General features: G+C 46.0%; 1 protein-coding gene and 1 non-coding gene across 2 annotated transcripts in view; both read right to left on the bottom strand.

The window, feature by feature from the left end:
• Positions 1-1,723: 1,723 nt before the first annotated feature.
• Positions 1,724-1,887, bottom strand: LOC122727054. The gene has a single exon (XR_006353022.1). It is a non-coding gene; the product is annotated as a U1 spliceosomal RNA (small nuclear RNA).
• An 11,422-nt stretch (positions 1,888-13,309) lies between these two features.
• Positions 13,310-24,919, bottom strand: part of RAB3B (RAB3B, member RAS oncogene family) — a 66,286-nt gene continuing 54,676 nt past the window's right edge. The window contains exons 4-5 of the mRNA XM_043962560.1: positions 19,723-19,847; positions 13,310-16,727 (exon numbers count right to left, since the gene is read on the bottom strand). Of these exons, the coding sequence (XP_043818495.1) occupies positions 16,540-16,727; positions 19,723-19,847 (313 nt within the window). The 3' untranslated portion in view covers positions 13,310-16,539. The remainder of the gene's footprint in view (positions 16,728-19,722; positions 19,848-24,919) is intronic.

The following is a 24,919-nucleotide window of genomic DNA, read 5'->3' as shown; positions in this document are numbered from 1 at the left end:
CGTCCCCATCAGTCCTCTATAAAAGTACCTGCCAGTCTCCTGCTCAAGGAGATTGGTATCTCAGAGCCACGTGCTTTGTGCCATGCCTCTCTCCCCATGAGAAGTCCAAGGATTTCTCTTGGTTCCCCTTCCCTTCCTCAGCCCAGAAATAAACTACTATCTTATTCTAACTGCTTTTGTGTGCAAGAGGGTGTAATTCCTTAAAGAGGAATTCCTAAGGACCCCAAACCCCTGTCCCCTTCCCAAACCCCCTACCCCATTAACCCCATGACAATTATTAATCTCATTTTACAAACGGAGATATCCAGGTTCCAAAATATATGTGTGTGTGTGTGTGTGTGTGTGTGTGTGTGTGTATGTATATATTTTTTTTTTTGCCTGCAGGTACATAGGCAGTATCAGGGAGTAGGATTTAAACAAGGTTCTGAGGCCGCAGCAGGTGCCCAGCAAGTCAATTCACCTCCACTGCTCTGACCATCACCTCCCCTTAGACCACTTTGCATCTGCTGCCCTGCCTGCTTTCAGCTTCAGAGAATGAAATGCCCCTCCCAGGATGAACTCATCACTTCTAAGCCGGCCAACCCAAGCCTTGATTGATACCAACTCCTCAACCTCCTTCCCTCTGATTGGAGGGTTGAGCATCAAACTCCTCCCAATGCCTTCCTTTATATAGCTCTGGCGGAAACCGGACATTTTGGACTCACTCCAGTCCACTCTGCATCTGCTCCCTTGCCTGACTTCAACTCCACCAAACAAGATACACCTTCTGGTGTCCCATTCCCCACCCCCATTCCAGTCCAGTTCTCCCCTCTTCCTTTCCTGTCCCCTTTTGCGTAGTGTCTCCCCCGCCCCCATCCCCTTTATATTGTAAGCTCCTGGGTAGTAGGAATTGTATATTAATTGTATCCCTGGTGCTTAGCAGAGTGTCTGGCACATAGTAGGATTGGACTGGATAGAGAGCAGCGCTGCTAGAGGACCCCAGACTAGGGTCTGTCTTTTCAGCAGCTGTCATGTGGTGATACTCAACCCTTGTGGACCCAGAACTTAGCAACTTTCCCTGCAGCCTCTGCCTCTGCCTCTTCAGCAGTCACAAGAAAGTCATCAGCAAAGTTCTTGGCGCTAATCTTTTTTTAATCTTAATAGTATTTTAATTTTTTTACAATTACACGTAAATATCATTTTCATCGTTCATTTTTGTAAGATTTTGAGTTCCAAATTTTTCTCCCTCCACCCCCCCTTCGGCATTAATCTCAAACGTGGATAAGATTTTACCAATGGAAATAACGTTAGAGATGTATTAGCGTCTGCATCTGACCTGAAGCTGAAACATGAGCCATTCGGGATTTTCTAGGCAGAGATACAGAAACGATTTACCAGTTCTGCAGGGCACTTTACAGGAAAAAACTGAGGCAAGTAGGGTTAAATGCTTGCTCAAGGTCAAACTGTAAACGCGTCTTCGACCACACTTAAACTCAGGATCAGATAGTTACTACTGAGCCGCTTAGCTATGCTAATAAGAGACTGGTCTACTCCAAAAAACAATTTCGTTTGCCTTGCTTACACAATCAGCAATTTCAAATATTACAAGGTATTGCCCTGCAGCACCAGTTAAAAAAAAGCAGAGGGCAATATAACATACAGTAACTTGTGAAAACAAAAACGCTCAGAGTCAGCATTCTTTAGCAGTTTTATTGCCAATCTTTTCTTTAAAAACGCAAAAGATCAGGGGAGAGCGCGAACGCAGTCCCCCACTACCACAAATTATGCAGTCAAGTTTCCCGCATTTGGGGAAATCGCAGGGGTCAGCCCATCCGGAGTGCAATGGATAAGCCTCGCCCTGGGGAAACCACCTTCGTGATCATGGAATCACCCCTGCCAGGTAAGTATGATTTCCTGTCTTCACTAGCCGAACTACTTGACCAGCAAAACCCTATACGCATATGGTGACTTTTAGGCGCTCATTTCCGAAGCCTCCTGAAAATAAGCTCAATAATTAATATTATCTCTCAATTAAATTACTAAAGACCCTCCCCAAAGCGAAGTCTCTATGTGTTTTTTAGCTCCTATAACACAGACCAGCAGCCACAGCGCTCCCTCATCTGCATGCTCCCACCCACAGGCTCCTGGATTGGTCCAGCACTTCTAACGTGCAGTTAGCCAGGGAGGTGCTGGTGAGCCGGAAGACTGCTAGCCAGACATTTTACACATGCGCAGAAGCTGGACAGTGTAACGTCCTTTCCCCGGTGTTGCGTTTCTACCCTTTTCATTCCTCCAATTAACCTAGTAATGTGTCTTGTATGTACGTAATTGTTTGCATGTAGTCACCTCCATTAGACTGGAAACTACTGAGGGGGAAAAGATAGGGTTATTACCTTTCTTTTCATCCTCAGCGTTTAGCACGGTGCCTTTCCACATCCCCACAGCTATACCCTCTTTTTTTTTTTTTTTTTTTTTTGGTGAGGCAATTGGGGTTAAGTGATTTGCCCAGGGTCACACAGCTAGTAATTGTTAAGTGTCTGAGGCCGCATTTGAACTCAGGTCCTCCTGAATCCAGGGCTGGTGCTCTATCCACTGTGCCACCTAGTTGCTCCCATGCCCTCCATTTTTAAAGGTATTGTCTTAAATGTGAGCTCCTCCAGACAAAGACTGTTTTTTCATTTTCCTATTCCGAGCACTTAGCGCAGTTCCGGGTACAAAGTAAGCGCTTAATAACTGCTTACTTGACAGTTGGCTTGACAGCTTGTCCAGCCAAGCTGTGCTTTGGTAATCAGTCCCACAGACTTGAGACAGCCAGGTGGCTCAATGGATAGGGCACTGGGTCTGGAGTCAGAAAAACCTGAATTCAAATACAACCTCATACACCTAGCTGTGTGACCCTGGAAAGTCTCTTAATCTCTGTTGGGGGGGGGGAGGGGGGGGGAAGGATCCCATTGGACATGGAAATAGCAAAACGCTCAGGTATCTTTGCCGAGAAAACTCTGCGGATAGCTATGGTCCCTGGAGTCCTGAAGAATGGGACACGACTGAATAATAACCACCATAGATGAAAGGAACCTCAGAGGCTAAATCCAGATGAGGAAACAGGAAGGTGAAAGGACTTTGCCCATAGTTCCGTAGGCAATTAAAAGGGTTGGGATTCGAACCTTGGTCTTCGGACCCCTAATAATGGCTAACATAAACAGTGTTTTGTAATTTGCAAAGCTATACACACACACACACATATAGTAACGATTGGAGTGATGCCACCTGCTGGAGAGTTACTGTAGGAAAGTTCTGCCATGAGGAGAAGGCCGTCTGAGGGCAAGCCATGTGGTCAGTTCCTTGGCGTCAGGAAATGACATTTGCTGGCGGGTACTGTCTATCAAAGCTACCAGCAATTAGCTTGGAGGGGTGGGGTCGGGGGGATGTTCCCAGTTTCACAGGAGGCTTCTGGGAGGAAGGAGGAACCGTCGGGTCCTTTTTGATTACTGACCTCGCCATGGCCGCTGGGATGATGGGGTCTCTTAGAAATAGATTTTTACCTTTCTTTCTGATCCTAATGCTCTTTAATAAATACTTAAATACTCTTGCTAAAGCTTATCATTTATTGGCGACCACTCATTAGCTATTTTAGACAGACTAGAATTTTAGCCCCTCACAGTACATACACATATAAAATTCTGAAATCTTTTATTCGTACAACCCTAAGATTTAGGTCGTCATTAATCCAGGGGACTGGAGGGGCTAGAGGGAGGAAGTGACAGGGAGGTTAAGTGACTTGCAGGTAAGTGCTCGAGACAGGATTCGAACTAGGGTATTCCTGACTTCTTTACTTTATCCACTGTGTCACCTAGCGGTACTCTTTCCCGGTGCACTTCACTGGGTTGTCATTGTCCCCTTTGCGCCTCCTTCCTGGCTCTAGAAACCCGGATAGTCTTCCACGAGTCCCTTCCCTCTTTTCCCCTGCTCGGAAGACAGACGTTTCCTAGTTGTGAGAGCCAGGAGACAAATGATTGAAACTTTGTTCACTTAGTTTCTTTACCTTAAAAGCAGGGGTGCTAAGAGGGTTGGCCCTAATGTCCCCTGCGGAGGTACTTTGCAGCTTTGTGTTTTTAGAACTTTAGGCTTTAGAAGATCAAACCATTCAGAAAAACGAAACTTTAATTCAAGCATGGCTACCTAATTATGTATGCAATGCTTGACTGCTGAAGTCAACAGTTGATAGAGGACGCTTTCTAATAATAGAGCTAGCTACCGTGGGTTTTTTTTGTTTTTGTTTTGTTTTTTAGTGAGGCAATTGGGGTTAAGTGACTTGCCCAGGGTCACACAGTGACAGTGTTAAGTGTCTGAGCTGGATTTGAACTCAGTTACTCCTGACTCCAGGGCCGGTGCTCTATCCACTGCGCCACCTAGCTGCCCCACTAGCTACCGTATTGTAAAGATTAAGATTCCAGTTTGACAGGAAAAAAAAGGTTACAACTGTAATCAAAAAGTTAAAAGAACAATTTCCCCACTATCATAATAGGGCTCAACATTTCTGCAAGGCAATAAACAGGCAGAAGGGGAAGCTAGATGGCACAGTGGATAGAAGCACTGGCCCCGGATTCAGGAGGACCTGAGTTCAAATCTAGCCTCAGACACTTGACACTTACTAGCTGTGTGACCCTGGGCAAGTCACTTAACCCTCATTGACCCGCAAAACAAACAAAAATATTACAGGCAGAAAAAGTAAGAGGGAGGGAGCAAGGGGGCAGGAAAATGATCCATTACCATCTGGGCACTGGGGTGGGCAATCAGAGATTTATTCCAGAACTAGACCTCAGAGCGTATCCAGTCCAACCCCTTCTTTTTAAAGATGAGGAAACCGAGAACAAGACTTGTCCAAAGTCATACAAGGTAGTTAGTAATTGGTGGGGTTTGAACCCAGGTCCTCTGATCTTAAATCTCAATTTAGGGAAGTCTTCCCAGAGGAGATGGCATTTAAAATGGACCTTAGAGGATGGTTATGGTTGGGGGTGGGAGTGAAGAGGTTAAGTGGGAGATCCAGGACAAAGGCCTGGAAACTGGAAATGGGATGCTATAAGTAAGGAACAGCACCTAGGATACAGGCCATATCATGAGTCGATCTACTATACTCGATATCTTCAAGAAAGGCTTTTGTTATTGGATATAGGAGCACTTTCTGTACAGGAGCTATTTGCTCAGACTGTGACCTTAAGAGTCAATTTCCCAAATAGGCTGACCCTGGAAAAAGGAGGAGTGGGAGGAACACCTCCCTTGTACAAGGCCCATGGTTGCCAGAAGCTTCAGAGCCCGAAAATGTGGGAGGTCAATTATTATTATGAATGAATCCGTTTCTGCCTCCACCCTGTCTTTATAGACCCCCAGGGCAGAGAACTCTTAATCTGAGGGAGCTGTAAAGGTTTGAGAGAATTAGATTGATAGGTTCATAGACTTCCAGTTGCAAAGGACCTTAGAAGTCATCTAAGCCAGCTCCTATAATTTACAAAGTGGGAAATAGGGCCAGAAAGGTGAAGGAATTACCATGCAATAAACCCAAAAGCCATGATTTGAACCCAGGTCCCCTGGCTCCAAAATTCAGTGGTCCTTCATTGATTGGAGGCCTTCAGATCTGTGGAGTTCCTTCCTTGTGAATTCTCTGCTGCTTCAGAACTCTCCTGACCTTGCTGTATCTACTCTCCCATCACTCCTAAAAACACTCTTGTGGGGGCAGCTAGGTGGCACAGTGGATAAAGCACTGGCCTTGGATTCAGGAGGACCTGAGTTCAAATCCAGTCTCAGACACTTGACACTTACTAGCTGTGTGACCCTGGCCAAGTCACTTATCCCTCATTGCCCCACAAAAACCAAACAAACAAACAAACACTCTTGTGAGCTCCCTGAGCCTCAACCAACAACTCTGGAGGAAAGACACTTAGCAAATAAAGACAAACACCATGTTACATTTTTTTTTTAGTGAGGCAATTGGGGTTGTGACTTGCCCAGGGTCACACAGCTAGTAAGTGTTAAGTGTCTGAGGCCGGATTTGAATTCAGGTACTCCTGAATCCAGGTCTGGTGCTTTATCCACTGTACCACCTAGCTGCCCCACCCCATTACTTTTTAATAATAGACAGAGGTATTGGCTTCTCCATTAAGAATCAGGACAGGGGTTCCCTAGAATCTGGAGTTTCTGCCTTTCTAAACAAAAGAGAACAGAACAGGTGTCAGCATACAGAAGTTTTATCCTATACCTTAGTGTGGGAAAGTACACATATATTTACACATATCCCCCAGAATACCATTGAGGTTAGCCAGTTTCTGGGATTCAGGAAAGATCTAAGAACATGGAAGCAACTACTTGGCTGGAACTTAGGAAGGGCAGTGAGAGAGAAGGCCCAGGCCCTGGTTTAGTCTTCTTCCCAGTTCTGCTCATTCTTCTGGAGGAATTCTATGCCAAATGGAACTGTGTCTGGGTCTACCAGTTAGCGTTGGGACCTAGAATCATCCACATGAAAGCTGGAAGAAAACTTAGAGATCATATAGTCAGTCTACTTCTTCAGGACAGAACCCCCCGTGGCTCAGAGATGAGTTTCCACACCTTAGTACTGCCAGAGATCCACCCAATCGCACAGGAAAATGGGAGCAGAGGCTCAGAGCTCCCCTAGCACAGTCCTGGGGCCCTGGTCCATTGGTGAGGACTTCTGAGCAGAAATAACTGCTCAGAAGCCCCAAGGTCCTGGCTCATGTGGGTCTCTCAGACCCAAACAGGGTGCAATTTGTCAGGTCCTAAACAGCTTTTATGAGCTGGCAGAAGGCATAGCACCTGATATACAGTAAGTGCTTAATAAATGTTTGTTGACTATTGTTTATTTGTTTTGTTTTGTTTTTAGTGAGGCAATTGGGGTTAAGTGACTTGCCCAGGGTCACACAGCTAGTAAGTGTTAAGTGTCTGAGGCCGGATTTGAACTCAGGTCCTCCTGACTCCAGGGCCGGTGCTCTAACCACTGCACCACCTAGCTGCCCCGACTATTGATTGATGGAGCTGCGGATGTTTAGCCCAGAGATTACTCAGAGGGTGAGGGCAGGAGGTGTGTCTGTCAATATTGGGCAGATTTTCACGAACAAGAGAGATCAGACACTTTCTTCTTGGCTCCAGGGGCAGAACTTAGAGCCCAAGGAGGGCAATCTCAACACTTTCTGTTAGAGGTACCAAAAAATAGAGTGGGAGCTTCAAGGCTCCATCTTCTTTAGGGAGCCTTTCCCCCTTAATACTAGTATCTTCCCTCTCCTGATGATCTCCAGTCTAACTTATTTGTGCATAATTGTTTGCATGTTGTTTTCCCCACTGGATTGTGAGGGTGGGGGCTGGGGTTTGCCCTGCTTCATATTCTCTGTGCCTAGCATATTGCCTGGTGCAGAGCGAGCACTTAATACATGTTTATTGACTGACTGACTGACTGACTGACAAGGGATAGTGAATTGGAGGCCTTCCAGCACAGGCTGCATGACCACTTGCTGAGGACATTGTAGAGGGATTTCTCCATCAGGAACAGGTTGAAGTGTGGCCTCCAGGGTGCCGCCCAAAGTCTCTTCCAAGTCTGAAATTCCATGTCTCCAGTCTTCACCCCCTTTGCCTCAGTCTTACTTTCCTGCTTATTTCTTCCTGGCGCTGTTGATTCCTGGTCAGCTGTTATGTTCTTGGGTCCCCTTTTCTTTTTTTAGTGAGGCAATTGGGGTTAAGTGACTTGCCCAGGGTCACACAGCTAGTAAGTGTCAAGTGTCTGAGGCCAGATTTGAATTCAGGTCCTCCTGACTCCAGGGCTGGTGCTCTATCCACTGCGCCATCTAGCCGCCCCCTTGGGTCCCCTTTTCTGAGAACAGAGACTTGCTAGCTCTGTCTGCCATGTGATCAGCTTCTTCCTCCCTTCCTTTGTTTAGGTCCCAGGTACCTAAAGAGGTCTCCTCTTCTAAGAGTGGTAGGCTCATTGGCCATTGTGGGCCAAGACTCTGTTGTCCCCTATTGGCTCCAATGATGGCAGAGAGAGCCTGAATTTCGAGTCAGAGGACCTGGGTGCAAATTCTGACCCTGTGACTCACCGTGTGACTCTGGACAAATCACTTTGACTCTCTTGGATTATTTTCTTCTCTGTAAAATGAGGGTGCTAGATCAGATTATCACTAGGGTCCCATTCAGCTTTCAATCTTAAGCCTTTTCTGGGTTGCCAATGCCTTAGAGCTGCAACCAAGAAAAGCAGGGATCTTGGTCTACACCAGACATTTACTCTGACCCATTCCCCATCCTGGAAAGTGCTGACCTGTGGGAGGAAGAAGGATGAGCTAATTGCCCGAGCTTCTTCCCTATTGTGTCTGTCAGCTACATGTAGAGTAAAGATTCTAAGACATTGGGATGTAAGAAGAGACCCTTGAGATCCCTTGGTAGAGTGTAAGCTTCTTGTGGGCAGGGATTGCTTCATTTTCATCCTTGTAGCCCCAGAGCCTGGCACATAGTAGGTGCTTAGATTAGTGCACATTGGGTGACAATGCAAAGTCTCACCAAGTTCACTTACGCAGATACTTTGTCCCTTTTTGTTTTCAGTTTCTGAGTGTGAGTTGTTCCTCCAGCCTCAGGCTAGAAATGAGAGAGGACCCAGGGAATGAATGGTACCATCTGATGCCGGCCTGAAGCCTCTAGTCTAACCCCTCATCTTACAGAAAAGGCAAATGAAGCCCAGAAAGAAAGCAGGTGACTCCCCAAGGTCATATAATTAGGTATCGGCTGAACTGAGAATCAGAACCACCATGTACCTTCCCAACAGATATCTTCAGATTAAGTTTGGGAGATGTTAAGCTTCACTCTTTGCAAAATTCATAGAGGCCACCATGAAATTATGGATGATAGTTCTAGATGTGGAAAAGACCTCAGAGGCCATGTAGTTTCACCTCATTTATAGATGAAGATACGGAGGCCCAGGGAGATAGAAACTTTTCCAGGGTCCTACTGGTAGTAAATGAAAGAGCCAGAATTCACACTCAGATCTTGTGAGTCCAAGATTAGCACTCTTTCCATCTTGTCCAAAGCCCTCATTTTACAGATGAAGAAACTGAGGCCCACAGAGGTTAAGTGCCCTGTCTGGCTCTCTTTAGGCGTGCTGGGGCCATGCCCTTCAAGTGTGCCTAATTATTTGGAAAGCTTTCTGAAGTCCTAGAAAACTGGAAATAAAGCCAGGATGAATACCCAGGCATCAGGGAGGGGGACAAACTGGGGAATGAGGCTCTTAGAGCCCAGCTGTGGCTGTTTCTCATCAACCAGAGAAGAAAGGAAGGTTTAATGATGAAAGGAGGTAGGCCGGAACCTTGTTTGCTACTGATGGGTCTTCTAAACACCCGTCTTCTTTGATAACGTTGCTATTTGCAAATCATCAGTGGTACAGCTGACAAAACCTTTTGCCAGCTGCTTGTGGAACCTTGTGCTGGTGATGTCACACAGAGCAGGGAGGGGTAGGGGTGGCTGGGGGAGAGAGGCAGCAATGCCTGTTTGTGGATGTGAGCATGTTCTAGGCAGTGGCTGCACTTGGAACAGGGAGCAAACTATGAAGGAAGTGATACCCCAATGGTGGGAGTTGTAGAGATGTTGCTCTGGGGGGTGGGGCACCAGGGCCTTCCCACCGCCCCTGCAGTCCAACTGGACTTGGCCTTGCCTATGATCACCAATAAATCAGTGGCTGATCTAGAATGTCTACTACAGTGACCCTCCCCTCAGCCACCCTATATGACCTTTGCGCTTAAAAGCCCAAGGAATTTTCCAGCTCATTGAACCCCCATGGATGAAGGTGCTTTGAAACTTCTTCAACCCATCTCTTGACCTGCCTGGATAGTTGGTTCTGGATCACAGAACTTTAATATAGAATGACCTTTAGGGATCATAGACCTTTAATATAGAATGACCTTTAGAGATCATTTAATCTAACTGCCTCATTTGACAGAGGAAGAAACTGAGGCTCAGAGGAAAGGAAGTGACTTGTCCAAGGTCACAGAGTTAGTCAAAATTTGAACCCAGCTGCTATAACTCCAAATCCAGCATTTTTTTCAGGATAAAATTTATCAAAGTATTTTTTTAAGCTTAAGACTTTAGTCTTCATCTCATTCCTTGGATCCAACACTTAGCACAATGTCTGGCACATTTCTTGTTGTTTAGTTGTTTCAGTTGTGTCTGATTCTTTGTGGTCCCATTTGGGGTTTTCTTGGCCAAGATACTAGAGTGGTCTGCCATTTCCTTCTCCAGCTCATTTTACAGATGAGCAACTGAGGCAAACAAGGTTAAGTGACTTGCTACTGTCCCATTGCCAGTAAGTATCTGAGGCCAGATTTAAATTCAGGAACATGACCTGCTTCAATAATCTGCACATAAGGGGCAGCTAGGTGCTTCAGTGGATAAAGCACTGGCCCTGGATTCAGGACAGCCTGAGTTCAAATCTGGCCTCAGACCCTTGACACTTACTAGCTGTGTGACCCTGGACAAGTCACTTAATCCTCATTGCCCCATCATCATTATCATTGTCTGCAAATTCTTTTAAAACTCTTCTCAGAATTGTCCAAGAGATGCCAAGTGCAGGTGACAGCCGCGGGGATTCAAGATGGTCTCCAAACTTCTCTGATGGACACATTTGGGTCTTCTAAGGTTTCTTCCTAGCTTTGGCACTCCCTGTTCTAAGCTCCCTCCCAGCTCTGACTTTCCCTATTCTAAGGTTCTTCCCAACTTTCACATTCCCTGTTCTAAGCTCCCTCCCAGCTCTGACTTTCCCTATTCTAAGGTTCTTCCCAACTTTCACATTCCCTGTTCTAAGCTCCCTCCCAGCTCTGACTTTCTCTATTCTAAGGTTCTTCCCAACTTTCACATTCCCTGTTCTAAGCTCCCTCCCAGCTCTGACTTTCTCTATTCTAAGGTTCTTCCCAACTTTCACATTCCCTGTTCTAAGCTCCCTCCCAGCTCTGACTTTCCCTATTCTAAGGTTCTTCCCAACTTTCACATTCTCTCTTCTAAGGTTCCTCTCAGCTCTGACGGTTTCCGCTCTAAGTTTCTTCCAGTTTTCACACTCTGAATGTTCTAGGTTACTCTATTTTTCAGTATTTCATGTGCCCTCCCGGCTGCACACCCCTGACTATTCAGCATTTCTTCCCCTCCCCCACAAAGCTAACAGCAGCTACAGAGTCACATTCACCAATAAATCAGGAACTGCTTTATATTTACACACACTCGCACATGGATCACTGATAGTGCAAGAGATACAATACTGTATTGCACATTTGGCCTATATCTGCTCCTTTTGAGGGCAAGATGTGACTTCAGGGACGTGGGGCAGGGCACTCAAAGCTACAGCTACAGGATGGATGGATGGATGGACGGATGTCACAGTGTGGTTAGACAGAGTGATTGTGGCAAGTGCAAGGCTAAGGACTTAAAGGATGGAGTAGGGGAGTCTTCCCAAGTCTGCTTGTGTGGATAGAATGATCACCTGGGTGTCTTTTCATGCTCCTGTGCAAAGGTTTCCCCCAAATGGACCCATTTTGTAGGGTTCAATTGAATGTCCTCTCAAGTTCTTTATTTAGGAGACTCAAAGACTGCCAAATACCAAGAATGAACCCCAAGGGGACCAGAGAAAACCCTAAAATGCGGGGCTAGTGAACTTGTGGATACCTAGGCATAAGGAAAGGTGTTGGTAGATATCAAAGGTAAAGGACTTATAATCCAGGATATCTGGGGTCCAGTCCTATCCCTGCCATTTTGTATGTCATCCCTTTTATGCCACCTCCCCCTCAGTCTTTTTATCTGTGAAATGGGGAGGATAATCCCTGACAACAGAGGATTGTGGGGAAAGATCAAATGAGACTAGGCATGGAGTCATCTCATAGCTCCAGAGTTGGAAGGAACCTCAGAGGCCATCTTGTCCAACACCCTCATTTTGCTGAGGAACCTGAGACCCAGAGAGGCAATTACTTGTTCAGGGTCACACAGCTAGCGAGAGAAGGTGGATTTGAACTCAGCTCCCATGACTCCTGTTTCAGTACTATTTCCACTAAACAACTATTTCTGGAAGAAATCCTAGAGATCCTCTAGTCTAGTTTTTGTTTTGTCTTGTTTTTTTTACCTGTCTTGTGTCCTGGACCCCTTTGGCAGTCAGTTTGATGAATCATGGTTTTGGTTCTGGTTTTGGTTTTTGTGTGTGAGGCAATTGGGGTTAAGTGACTTGCCCAGGGTCACACAGCTAGTAAGTGTTAAGTGTCTGAGGCCAGATTTGAACTCAGGTCCTCCTGAATCCAGGGCCAGTGCTCTATCCACTGCGCCACCTAGCTGCCCCAATGAATCATGTTTTTAAATAAATAAAGGAAATGCTCAATTTCCGTTAAAGGTGAGTGAAAATAAGGGTGTCATTTTTTCCATCCATATTCATGGCTCCCTCTCCCCCACCCCAGTTAAGGCCCCCTGATATAGTCAAACCCCTTCCTCTTACAGAGGAGATCTGACACCTACTCCCTATATGACTTTGGGGAGATCCCTTAACCTCTCTGGATTCTATAAAATAAGGAGGTTAAACCAGATGCTCCTATGGTTCTTCCTAGCCCTAAATTAATGAGCCAATAAAGTCAAGACCTAGAGAGGATAAATGATTCACTCAGAGGTCACACAGTAGCAAGCAAGTATGTACCAGAGATGAGGATTTGAATCCCAGATGCTCAGGCTCCAACTCCATGCATATTCCTACTCCATCACTCTGCTTTCAATCCTGAGTTATCAGCATACACAAAGCATGATAATAATCCAGGTAAAGCCAGAAGCACATACACTATGTTATTAGTAGTCTCTTGCCAGCCATACATCCCAAAACACAAAGGGATCCCCTCTGCAGCTGAGGACTGTCCATTCAGGTAAATGGCAACAGGTTCTGAACTGAATTCCTACCAGATGCTGCTGCTCTGAGAATCTAGATTCAAATCCAGGCTCTGCCATTTACTAGTTGTGTGACCTTGGGTCATTCACTTCAACACCTCTCAGAAAATTTCAGTTCCTTCACTGCAGTCCAGAAGCCTTATCTACCTTCCCTTATCTACACAGGGTTAGTGTTCTCTCCTTCCTTAATTTACCTTGTATTTTCTTATCTTGGGCCCATGTTGTCTCACCCAGAAGAATGTCAAACTTCTTGAGGGCACAGATTATTTTATATCTTTGTATCCCTGGTGCCTACTGCAGTGCTTAGCACATAGTAGGTTCTTTTGTTTGGTTTTGGTTTTTGGTGAGGCAATTGGGGTTAAGTGACTTGCCCAGAGTCACACAGCTAGTAAGTGTTAAGTGTCTGAGGCTGGATTTGAACTCATGTCCTCCTGAATCCAGGGCCGGTGCTCTATCCACTGCACCACCTAGCTGCCCCACATAGTAGGTTCTTAATAAATGCTGGATGACTTTGAAATGTATTGAATTAGCCCCTCTAGATCTCATTAGCTTCATTTGTAACATGAAGGACTTGGACTACATAATGTCTAAGGTCCAGATCTAAATGGTCTTGTTATCCTATTTTGCAGAAGGGAAATCTGAGGCTCAGATAAACCAAGTGATTAGGCCATGTTGGCAATAAGGTCAGTGGTCCATTCAGGTACCAGTCCATGTGGCTGCCCTTGCTCAACCCCTTCTTCCCCTAAACCCCTTCTTTTATCTTTTAATTGAAAACCCCAGGTATTCAAGGGTGGGCTGGGACAGTACCTTGGACAGCTCCAGAGTGAGGCTGCCCACAGCTTCCCCCACAAAAGGGTCTTCTTGCCACAATGGAGTTTTGGGTCTCTTTTTGGCCAAAGTGGAACCGTCCTCTCCTTCCCACCTCCTCACGCAAGTACTTGCTAGAATAAGGCTCTTGTAGAGTCAGGCCTGATGGCTTAGCTCAATCCCAAGTGATCAAAGTAAGGCTACCTTATTGTTTCTCACACAGGTCACTCCCTCTCCCTTCTCCATGACTTTCCACAGGTGGGAATGCACTCTTTGCTCACCCCCCACCTCTTTTTTTTTTACCCCCACCTCTTAGAATCCCTGATTCTCACTGAAGCATCACCTTTTTTATGAAGCCTTCCTGATCCCCTCAACTGCTAGTGCCCCATCCAATCACCTTGTACTTTTTTATACATATATGGTGTATATACCAAAAATGGCAATCTTCTCTGGCTAGATTGTAAACTCCTTAAGAGCAGAGACTATTTATTTCAATTTTGTCTTTGCATCCCCGAGGTTAGCACATAGTAGGGACTTAATGCTTATTTGTTTGATTGGCTGATATTGAAGTCATAGATTATCCAAGTTGGGATGGTTGGAAGAGAGCATGTCAGAGCCGGGAAGCCACCCTGATGCATTTCATGTCAAAGATGGAAGGGGATTTAGAGATCATCTAACTCAATCCTACCACTTTATACAGGCCCAGAGAGGGGAAGGAACTGTCCAGAGGTTTCATAGCAAATCAATGGCTGATCTGGGACCAGAACTCTGGTCTCCTGACTCCCTGCCCCATGCTTTCTTCACCACTCCAGTAGCCCCTCTTCAATGACTATCAGGCAGATGGTGGTTAACCCTCACCAAGACAGTCCACCTTTCTTCTCCAGCCTCAAATTGTTGTCTTTAGCCCTTTCTTGGTTTAATGAAAGACTTGGAATGAACCATCACTCAACTGAGCATGCCTCATGGGGATACAATATATATTGTGGGTCAATTCTTTCTAGTAACACACTCCAACCTAACCCACCCCTTTGCTATCTGAAGACTGGAAGGAGTCCTGAGCTCACAGTTGCAAATGTCCCTAAATTATGAGAGATCAGATAAGGAAGAAAGGTTTTTTCCTCATGGGCAAGCAATATTAGTTTGCCACCTATTCATGTAGTGAGCTCACCATCACTGGGATTCTTCAAATAGAAACTAAGCAATCACTTAGGTATATTGTAGACGGGACTTTTGTTTGGGTACTGATTGGACTAAATACCTTGGAAAACCTATCAAGCTCTGAGATTCTAGGATTTCTTTTAGCTTAATTGCCTACTCTTCCAGAAGCATTGGCTCTACTTGGGGGATCCATATTCAGTTTCCTTGTGTCCCCTAGAACAGACACAGTGGGATTGGCTTTTCAGGACAAGACCTGTTGGAGAAGTGGTCAGTTACTTGCTAGTAAGTGATTTTTTTTTGCAGGGCAATGAGGGTTAAGTGACTTGCCCGGGGTCACACAGCTAGTAAGTGTCAAATGTCTGGGGCCGGATTTGAACTCAGGTCCTCCTGAATCCAGGGCCAGTGCTCTATTTACTGAGCCACCGAGCTGCCCCTGCTAGTAACAGAATTTTGAATGGCAGAGAAGCCAAAGCCAGTAACCCAGAGACATCCTCCCCCCACTTTTTTCATAATGGAACCCTGAACATGCTTCTGAAAAATCCTTGAACCCATCCCACCACTACCGCCATCAAGAAATCATTTGTATCTGACCCAACTTGGGTTCCTTCCACCCTCATTAAGACCACAGTGGAGCTGGATAGGTCCTTAGAGGTCATCTAGTCTATGTCTCTCATTTTACAGAGGGGAAAACTGAAGCCCACACAGAAGAAAGGGTTTGCCCAAGATCAACAATCCAGGGAATAGGAAAGTAGGGATTCAAACTCAGGTCCTCTCACCCCAAATCCAGTCTTCTTTTCATTGTCTCTCTTCAAAGAGCTTCCTATTTCCCAGTTCTACCTTCTCTGGGCCTCAGTTTCTGTGAAAATGAATGGGATGGAATTGATAATATTTGAGGTTCCTTCCAGTATGAAGTCTTTAATCCTGTATTTCCTGGGTCCCCAGAGATCAGCTCTCTCCTTATTGTCCTCAAACCCCAGGAGTACCTCTAGGACAGGGTCAAGGTTCTCATGGAAACCAAGAAAGAAATCCACTAAGGAACAGGATGGGAAATAGATAATTTTGTACATCTCTCTCTCCAGCTAAGCTTGTATCGACCGTGGTGGTGGCCCTCATATTAAGCTATCAGCCTGTGCCAAAAATGATGTTATGTAGGGCAAACCTTGGGGTGAAACTTTTTTAAAACTGGGGAATGCTTTTTCTAAATGAATACTCTTACTCCAGTGGGTTGGGGTACAGTGCAATGGAGAGGGCCCTTGATTTGGATTCAGAAGTGGGCTCAAATCTTGGCTATGCTACAACCTAGCTGGGTGACTTTGGGTACGTCACACCTCTTCTCTGGACCAGAATTCTGTCTTTTGTGAAATGGAGAGTGGGGAACAGGGCTCAATGCCCTCAAAGATCCTTTCCAATTCAAGAGCATTTGTAAAGTAGGGCCCACTCACAAATGGTTGAGAGCATCACACAATCCAGAACCCAGAATACAAGTGGCAGATTCCACCAGGACCAATTATAGGAGATACTGAGGTCCGAAGGAGAGCTGTTGAGTTAACAATGGGTGGGGGTGGGAAGAATTTCAGGAGAGAGGAAAGGATGTGGGAAAAAGTGGAGAGAGTTCCCAGAGAGCAGGGGGGAAGTGGCCCAGTAGGCCTAGCAGGAGCAGTTAGGCTGGAGGAGTGGGGGGGTATCCGTGAGGCGCGTGTTCTTGGCCCCGCTGGCCAGGGCCGGGTCTGTGTCCAGGGTCTCAGACATCTTGTCACAGATAACATCCACCAGTCTCTCAAAGACTTGCCTGACACAAATGTTCTCCTTGGCGCTGGCTTCAAAGAAGTCAAACCCTGGGGAGAGGGAAACAGCACTTCATCAATCCTAACTTCAGTAGGAGTTACTCAAGGCCATGACAGAGCTAGGTTTGGAGTCAGGAGCCCAGGGCCTCAAGACAGCTCAGCTCTGACATTCACTGGCTTTGTGGCCCTCTCTCAAATACTCTTCAGTCTCCATTTTCTTCTTTACAAAATAGGGATAATACTATTTATATCTCTCCTAAGGTCTTTGTAAAAGAAAATCCTTCTAGTCCTAGAAAAATGGAATTTTTATGATAGCGTCGTAAGATTGGGAAAGACAGCAGCTGTCATCTAATCCAACTGTGACCTGAAGCAGGAATCCCCCAGAGACTGGGGACAGGGAGTGGGGGAGAGGAAGAAGAGACACAAAAACTGGAACAGGCAGAAGGAGAGAGACAGGAGGGGAGGGAGAGGGTCTCAGGCCAGGAGAAGGAGAGGACTAGGGGCAGTTAGATGGCGCTATAGTGGGTAGAATACAGGCCTGGAGTCAGGGAGTCCTGAGATCAAATCTGACCTCAGATACTTACTAACTGTGTGATCCTGAGTGCAAATCACTTACCCCCGATTGGGAGGAGGAGAGCAACAGGGCTGGGGAGATGGAGAAAGGAGAGGGAGAGGAAAGGGATAAGGAGATGAAGGAGGGAGAAGGATAAAGAAGGCAGGGATCAGGAGAGGGAGAAGGAAGTTGGAGAAGAGAGACTTGGGAGACAAGATAAGAGAGGGAGAAGGCCAAGAATAGGTGAGACAGGGAGAGGAAGGAGAGAAGGCAGCTAGAAGAAGTGCCTGCCCCTTAACTGTCAGGACTGTAATTAGCAACTGGCTGCGAATCTCATTAGTTCAAACTCAGAGGAAATGAGATGCCCCTTCCCCACCCCCACCCCTTGCTCATTAACAGATCTCTTTGTTGTTGTTTTACCTTTCCAACTTGCAGCCCCTTTCCCAACATTGACCTTGGGGAAAAGGTTCAGAGGTCATAGATTAAGCCAACTTTGATTGAGGCTCTAAAGTTTGCAAAAGCCCTCCATATCCAAGTAGTGCCTCACAATCCCCCAGTGGGGCATTGTTATGCTGATATTGGTATAGCTCTTCAAAGCTCTTTGTGGTATCTCTTCAGATCTTCACAGATTATTATTATTATGCAACTACTACTACTACTACTACTACTATTATTATTATTCCCCCTTTTACAGATGAGGAAACTGAGGCTCTGAGAGGTTAAATCACTTGCCCAGAGTCATACTGGCTCTGGGGTCAGAAGCCAGGTCTGCCTGAGTCAAGTCCACTGCTCCATGTCACATGGCCTCCAAAAGATGGCTGGTCATGGCGAAAGGGCTTTCCAAACAATAATTTGCATACCTCAAAGACCTTTACTCTATTCTATTCTCTTTTAGGATTGAATGAGATAACGTCAGCATCTGTCATGCAGTATGTGCTTAATAAATGCTTATCCCCTTCCCTTTCCCCTGAGTTTATATTTAATGTTCAATGAATTATTATTAATATGGTTACTAATCCCCATAGAAAATTAAATACAGAAGGAAAATAGGAGTGTGACTAGACCCAAGGCTGATTCTATTTGGACTCCTTTGAATAAAAAACAAGAATAATAGTAATAATAATAACATCAATTGACATATTGACATAGCCATTTAAGGTATGCAATGTGCTTTCCAGACATCAAATTTCATATGATCTTTGATACCAGCCCCATAAAGTAGGTGTTACTCCCATCGTCCCATTCTACAGATGAAGACACTGAGGGAGATATCATTATTTACAGATGATTGATGCTAATAAGTGAGGAAGCCAAAGAGAAGGCCCCTCCCCTCAGGGTTTGATAGCTAGTAAAAGGTAGCTTCCTGGAGGAGATGGAGGCTTGAGCAGGACTTTGAAGGAAGAACAGAATCTGGACCTGGAGAGGTGGGCAGCAGGAGCAAAGGCATACAGGTGGGAGCTAGAGACAGAAGGTTCTCTTGGGATAATGTGCACCAGATGTCACTAGAAAGATGCTCTTGGCTGGAGAAATCCATCTGAATTAACAACCTCCAGGACTCCTTCTTGCATCAGCCCCGAACCAACATCCCTCCCTCTATCTGACCTTCCCTGCCACTGATGTGCATTCCTGACATTCCTCTGCCTCCCAGCCAGACATAACCTTTCCATAGATTCATTAAGGGAAGCCTTCAGCAACTGAGAACAGGGTGCAGACAATGAACCAATTAGTGTGATTGTCTCCAGGTAGGTGGAAAAGGCTGAGCCCCAAGTAAGCTCCTGCTGCCCCTGGAGCTCAGACAGATGGATCTCTCCATGAGATCGCTGTCACTGGGGGACCATTAGGGCCATTTGGGGCAAGTTGTAGAGAGGACTTGATGCTTCAGGCAGTTCAGATTCACTGACCCCTGGGACCCTTTCAAATAATCACGGAATCTAAAACTCAGAAAAGCTCTCCAGCAACCCCCACAAGTAGCCATCCAGCCCTCAATTAGAGCCCTCCAGTGATGGGGACTTCATTCATTCTAGTTTGGAATCTCAAGTCTGCCTCTAGTTAATCCTGCCAGGCTTAGCACACATTACTCCTCTTCAAGAACTCTTCGGTCCAGCCAAAGTGGCTTTCTTGTCATTCCTCACACAGAATATCCATCTCCTGCCTCCATGCCTTTGCCTCCTTCCTTCTACCTTCTAGAATCCCTAGCTTCCCTCATAGCCCTAAAATCCTGTGCTTTCCCAAATTGTCCCTCCCCTCCGCCCTCCGCTTGAGTGGCCTCTAGCTTCTACCCCTGCATGTCCCGTCAGATCATTAGGCAGCCTGAGGACCTGCACAGCTGCCACCTTGGAGCTGGGTAAGCTTCCTCCCCAGGATTCCCTCCCCTTCTGCAGGGCCAACACACACACATGCACATGTAACATGCAAGGCTCACAGAGGCACCCAACACATAAAACATGGATAACAGTCATGTATATTTGCATGCATGCATGCACACAGGCATACCAAGCTGCTCAGCAAGGAGCTTCCCCTTCTCCGTGGGCACGACCCTCTCATCCTCCATGTCACACTTGTTTCCCACCAGGATGACCTGGGCATTGTCCCAGGAGTAGGTCTTGATCTGGGTAGCCCTGAAACGGAAGGAGAAAGAGAATTGGGGTTAATCACTTGAGTGGATTTAGGCTTGGACAGCTCTCTGTCAACTCAGGAGGGCTCAAACCACTCCTCCCTCCTCCCTCCTCCCTCTAGCCCACTCCCAACCAGTGCTGGAAGGAGCCTGGGTCTTCCCATCCTGGATCAGTCAGTCAGTCAATCAACAAGCGTTTATTAAGTGCCTACTATGTGCCAGGAATTTTGTTAAGTGCTTGGATAGGAACAAATGCAAAAACCTTGTCCTGACCTCGAGGAGCTTACATTAAAAAAATGTGTGTGTGTGTGTGTGTGTGTGTGAGAGAGAGGCAATTGGGGTTAAGTGACTTGCCCAGGGTCACACAGCTAGTGTCAAGTGTCTGAATCTGGATTTGAACTCAGGTCCTCCTGAATCCTGGGTCGGTGCTTTATCCACCTTTCCACCTAGCTGCCCGGAGGAGCTTACATTCCAATGAGGGGAGACAACATGTGAATGGCTAGGTACCTACAAGATAGATTCTGTATAAATGAGAAGCCATCTCAGAGCAAAGCACTGGCTGGGTTAGGGGAAGGATGGGCACTGGGAAAGGCCTCCTGCAGAAGGTGCTCAGACTTCAGAGGTGATGTCTTTGTCCAGGAAACAGCAAGGAGCAGAGAGAATCTGGACTGCTGAGTACATGGAGGGGAGTCAGGAATAAGACAAATGGAAAAGGAGGATCACCCAGATCACCAAGGGCTTTCAAAGTCAGAGGATTTTATATTTCACCCCAGGGCTAATAGGGAGCCATGGGAGTTTACTGAATAGCAAGGGTTATGTTATAGGCTCGGGGTGCCTCAGAAGTTTTCTGGGGGAAATCAAGGAACCTTCTCCTTGAGAAACTAAATGTAAACTGCCACCTATTTCTCCCATAACAGGTTACATGATCAGACTTGTACTAAGTGGGTCTGCCACTTAGTAGAGCTATAATTTGGGCAAATCACTTAGCCTCTCTAACCTCAGTTTCCTTATCTGTAAAATGAGGGAGTTATACTAGATGACCCATCAAAGATCTTATGCCTCTGGGTATATTTCTGTCTTAACCTCCTGGTGGGGTTATTATAAAGAAAAACAAGACACCTGATGCAGGGACCCACCAAAACCTAGGAGAAATGTATTTATTTATATCCTGTGCCTTAGGATGAAGAGGAGAGAGGAAGGGGCAACAACTGGTAAAGTTTTAGAGTGATTACTCATGGTGTGGTGGAAAAAGCACTTGGGCTTGGAGTCTCAAGAAACAGGCTCTGGTCTTAGATCTGCTACTGACTGTGTGACCTTGGGAAAGTCACTCCCTTTTTCTGTGCCCCAATTTCTCTAAGATCAGAGTTCTGGAGCTACAGGCTTCCTCCAACCCCTTCATTTTACAGAAGAGGTAACTGAAGCCAAGAGGGCCAGTGACCGTAGGACTAACTTCATCTAGAAGATAAGAATGGTGGAATGTAAGCCGGTGAGGTCAGGGACTGTCATTTCTATCTTTGTATCCTAAGCACCTAATGAACACAGTACATAGCAAGTAGTCTGGAACTTATTAAGTACCTGCTGAATTGAATTGAATTGAATTGAATTGAAGGGGTTGACTAGATGATGTACAAGGGGCCCCTCCAAGCTCAAAGTAGACTAAATTTAAAGTCAAGAGACCTAGGTCTAACTCTGGCTCGACACTCACTGGCCACATGACCATGGTTACATCTCTCTGCATCTCAGTCTCTCACTCTGTAAAATGGGGCATAACCTATGCATGTCCCACTGCACAGGGCTCTTGGGAGAAAGCACTTTAGAAACACGAGTGGGTGTTATGGTGACTGACCCCTGACAGACAGGCATGGCCTGACTCAGAGCTTGCTGTCTCCTTTTGCAACAGGAAGGTGGGATGGAGGCAGTCCTGCCGGAACACCCCCACAGGCCTCCAGCAAAAGCTTTGAACCTCATCCCTGATAAAAGGTGAGAACTGAGTCATCAGAGCGAAAAGGTCACCAGAGCCAGTCAGCTCAGAAGCAAGACTGGAGGAGGGGAGATGGGATAGGGGGTGGGGCCAGATGTGGTACAGCTGGGAAAGTGAGGACCAGCCTGGGAGGCTAGAAGCTGTGTGCCCAGGACTAAGACCTCGGGGTAAGCATTATCTGAAGCTAATTGGCCTCACTTTCCTAGGCTGTCAGCTTCCCAGCCTCATGAGAACCTTAAACTTGGCCTTGATCCAAATGAGGGGGGTTTAATATTGACATTGACATTGAATAGTGACAATATTTAATGTTGATTTAAAATCCAGTTGATAATATGAGGTCTATGCCTTTTTTAGAAAATTATATTTTTAATATAATTGGTTTTCTCTATATTCCTATGTGTGAGGAAAGGGAATGGCATCCTCTCAATAAGGATATAACAGTCACCATTCAAATTGCACTCCTCCGGACCTGTTTGAGGACAAAGGTCTCAGTCCCCCTCCTTCCCCTCCAGCAAACAGATCACATGGTTCAAGTAGCCTTGAGCTGGTCTCGATGAGGTCCTCTTCAGGACTGTGTCTCTCTCTGTCTCTCTCTCTCTCTCTGTCAGAACACAGAGGTCCCGTTGGCTAATAACCCAAAGAATAATTATGGAAATTAGGGTTAAGGATACTGTGTTCTGTTTAGCTAGTTTTTTTTTTTAAGTGAGGCAATTGGGGTTAAGTGACTTGCCTAGGGTCACACAGCTAGTAAGTGTTAAGTGTCTGAGGCCAGATTTGAACTCAGGTACTCCTGACTCCAGGGCCAGTGCTCTATCCACTGTGCCATCTAGCTGCCCCTCTGTTTAGCTAGTTTTTGTACGGAGATTGTAACCCTTGAGTAATCAGCTAGTGATGAAAAAAGGAAGGGTCCATTCTTGTTAGGGACTAGGAGCTAAAATGGACCCTGCAAGCCCCCATTCTTTGCACCCACCAGCTGCACATGGGTGCCCTTTTCTCTGGAGAAATAAATGAGCCTTTGTCCCATCACTGCTGAGTTCCAGAGGATTATTGAGAAAAGGGAGGGTGATTTTCCTCTCACTATGTATCTTATTTTATACATTTAAGAATACTCTTCTTCAAATCTGGCCTCAGACACTTGACACGTACTAGCTGTGTGACCCTGGGCAAGTCATTTAACACTCATTGCTCCACAAAAAAATGTTTAATTTAAATTTAAATTTAAAAAAAAAAAGAAAGAAAGAACACTCTTCCGAGAAGATCCACAAGCTTCCTGAGATGGCCAAAGGGTCCATGACAAAATAGAGGTTAAGGATTCCTTGTCCCAAATTTCAATTCAATCCAATTGAACAAGAATTTATGAAGCACATGCTGCATGATGGCAGGCCCTGGGGCTACAAGGACCAAAATGAAACAGGCCCTGCCCTTCTACTAGGGGAAGATTGTATGTAGGGAGGCCACCACTACAGAAGTAAATACAGCAGAGCTATAGAGCAAATGGAAAGTAAAGGGGGGGAGGGGGCGGGGATTCAATCTAGTAACTCAGTCTAATTCAACAAGCTTTCATTAAGCACCTACTGCGCGCCAGGCACGATGGTAGGATATTAAGAAAAAAGGAAGCCAGTCCTTGTCCTTAGTGAGCGTATATTCCAGTAGAAAAAAATATGTAACTTGCACAAAGATAAGTGAGCGTGAGATAATTGGAGAAGAGAGAGGCAAAGAAAGAGACAGAAAGACAGGGAGATAGAGAGACAGAGAGAGGCAGAGAGAGACAGAGAGAGAGAGAGACAGAAAGAGAGACAGAAAGAGGGAGAGAGAAAGAGAGAGGGAGAGAGACAGAGACAGAGACAGACAGAGAGAGACAGAGAGAGAGACAGAGAGAGAGAGAGACAGAGAGAGAGGGAGAGAGAGAGAGAGAGACAGAGAGAGAGACAGAAAGAGGGAGAGAGAAAGAGAGAGGGAGAGAGACAGAGACAGAGATAGACAGAGAGAGACAGAGAGACAGAGAGACAGAGAGAGAGGGAGAGAGAGAGAGAGAGAGAGAGAGAGAGAGAGAGAGAGAGAAAGAGAGACAGAGAGACAGAAAGAGGGAGAGAGAAAGAGAGAGGGAGAGAGACAGAGACAGAGACAGAGAGAGAGAGACAGAGAGAGACAGAGACAGAGACAGAGAGAGACAGAGAGAGACAGAGACAGACAGAGAGAGAGAGGGAGAGAGAGAGAGAGAGAGAGAGAGAGAAAGAGAGACAGAGAGAGAGACAGAAAGAGGGAGAGAGAAAGAGAGAGGGAGAGAGACAGAGACAGAGATAGACAGAGAGAGACAGAGAGAGAGAGACAGAGAGAGAGAGAGAGAGAGAGAGAGAGAGAGAGAGAGAGAGAGAGAGAGAGAGAGAGAGAGAGAGAGAAAGAGAGACAGAGAGACAGAAAGAGGGAGAGAGAAAGAGAGAGGGAGAGAGACAGAGACAGGGACAGAGAGAGAGAGACAGACAGAGACAGAGACAGAGACAGACAGAGACAGACAGAGACAGAGACAGAGACAGACAGAGACAGAGACAGAGACAGAGTAGTAACAATGAGGGAGAATCATCAAAGGCTTCCAGGCCACCAATCCTCTATTAGAAGGTAAGCTCCAGGACAGCTAGGTGGCGCAGTGGATAGAGCACTGGCCCTGGAGTCAGGAGGACCTGAGTTCAAATCCGGCCTCAGACACTTAACACTTACTAGCTGTGTGACCCTGGGCAAGTCACTTAACCCCAATTGCCTCACCAAAAAACCCAACAAAAACAAGAAGGTAAGCTCCTCCGAGGGCAGGAATGGCCTTGCTTTTCTATCTGTGTCCCCAATACTTAGCACAGTGCTTTGCACTTCAATTTTTTCATTCACTTGTCCTTATTTGAGCAGATGTCTCCACTGATAGAATATAAGCTACTGGAGGGCAGGACCTGTCTTGTCTTAATATCTGTACCTGCTCAAGGATGCTCAATAAATGCTCCTTCATCCTTTTATGATGGATGTTTCCCTTGTGAGAGTACAAATTCTTTGAGAACAGGAACTGTTGCATTGTTGCATTTGTAGCTGTTTGTGACCTCTAGCATACTGCC

Source organism: Dromiciops gliroides, chromosome 4 (assembly GCF_019393635.1).
Source record: "Dromiciops gliroides isolate mDroGli1 chromosome 4, mDroGli1.pri, whole genome shotgun sequence".
NCBI lineage: Eukaryota > Metazoa > Chordata > Mammalia > Microbiotheria > Microbiotheriidae > Dromiciops > Dromiciops gliroides.
This window is presented reverse-complemented; position numbering and strand designations above follow the sequence as displayed.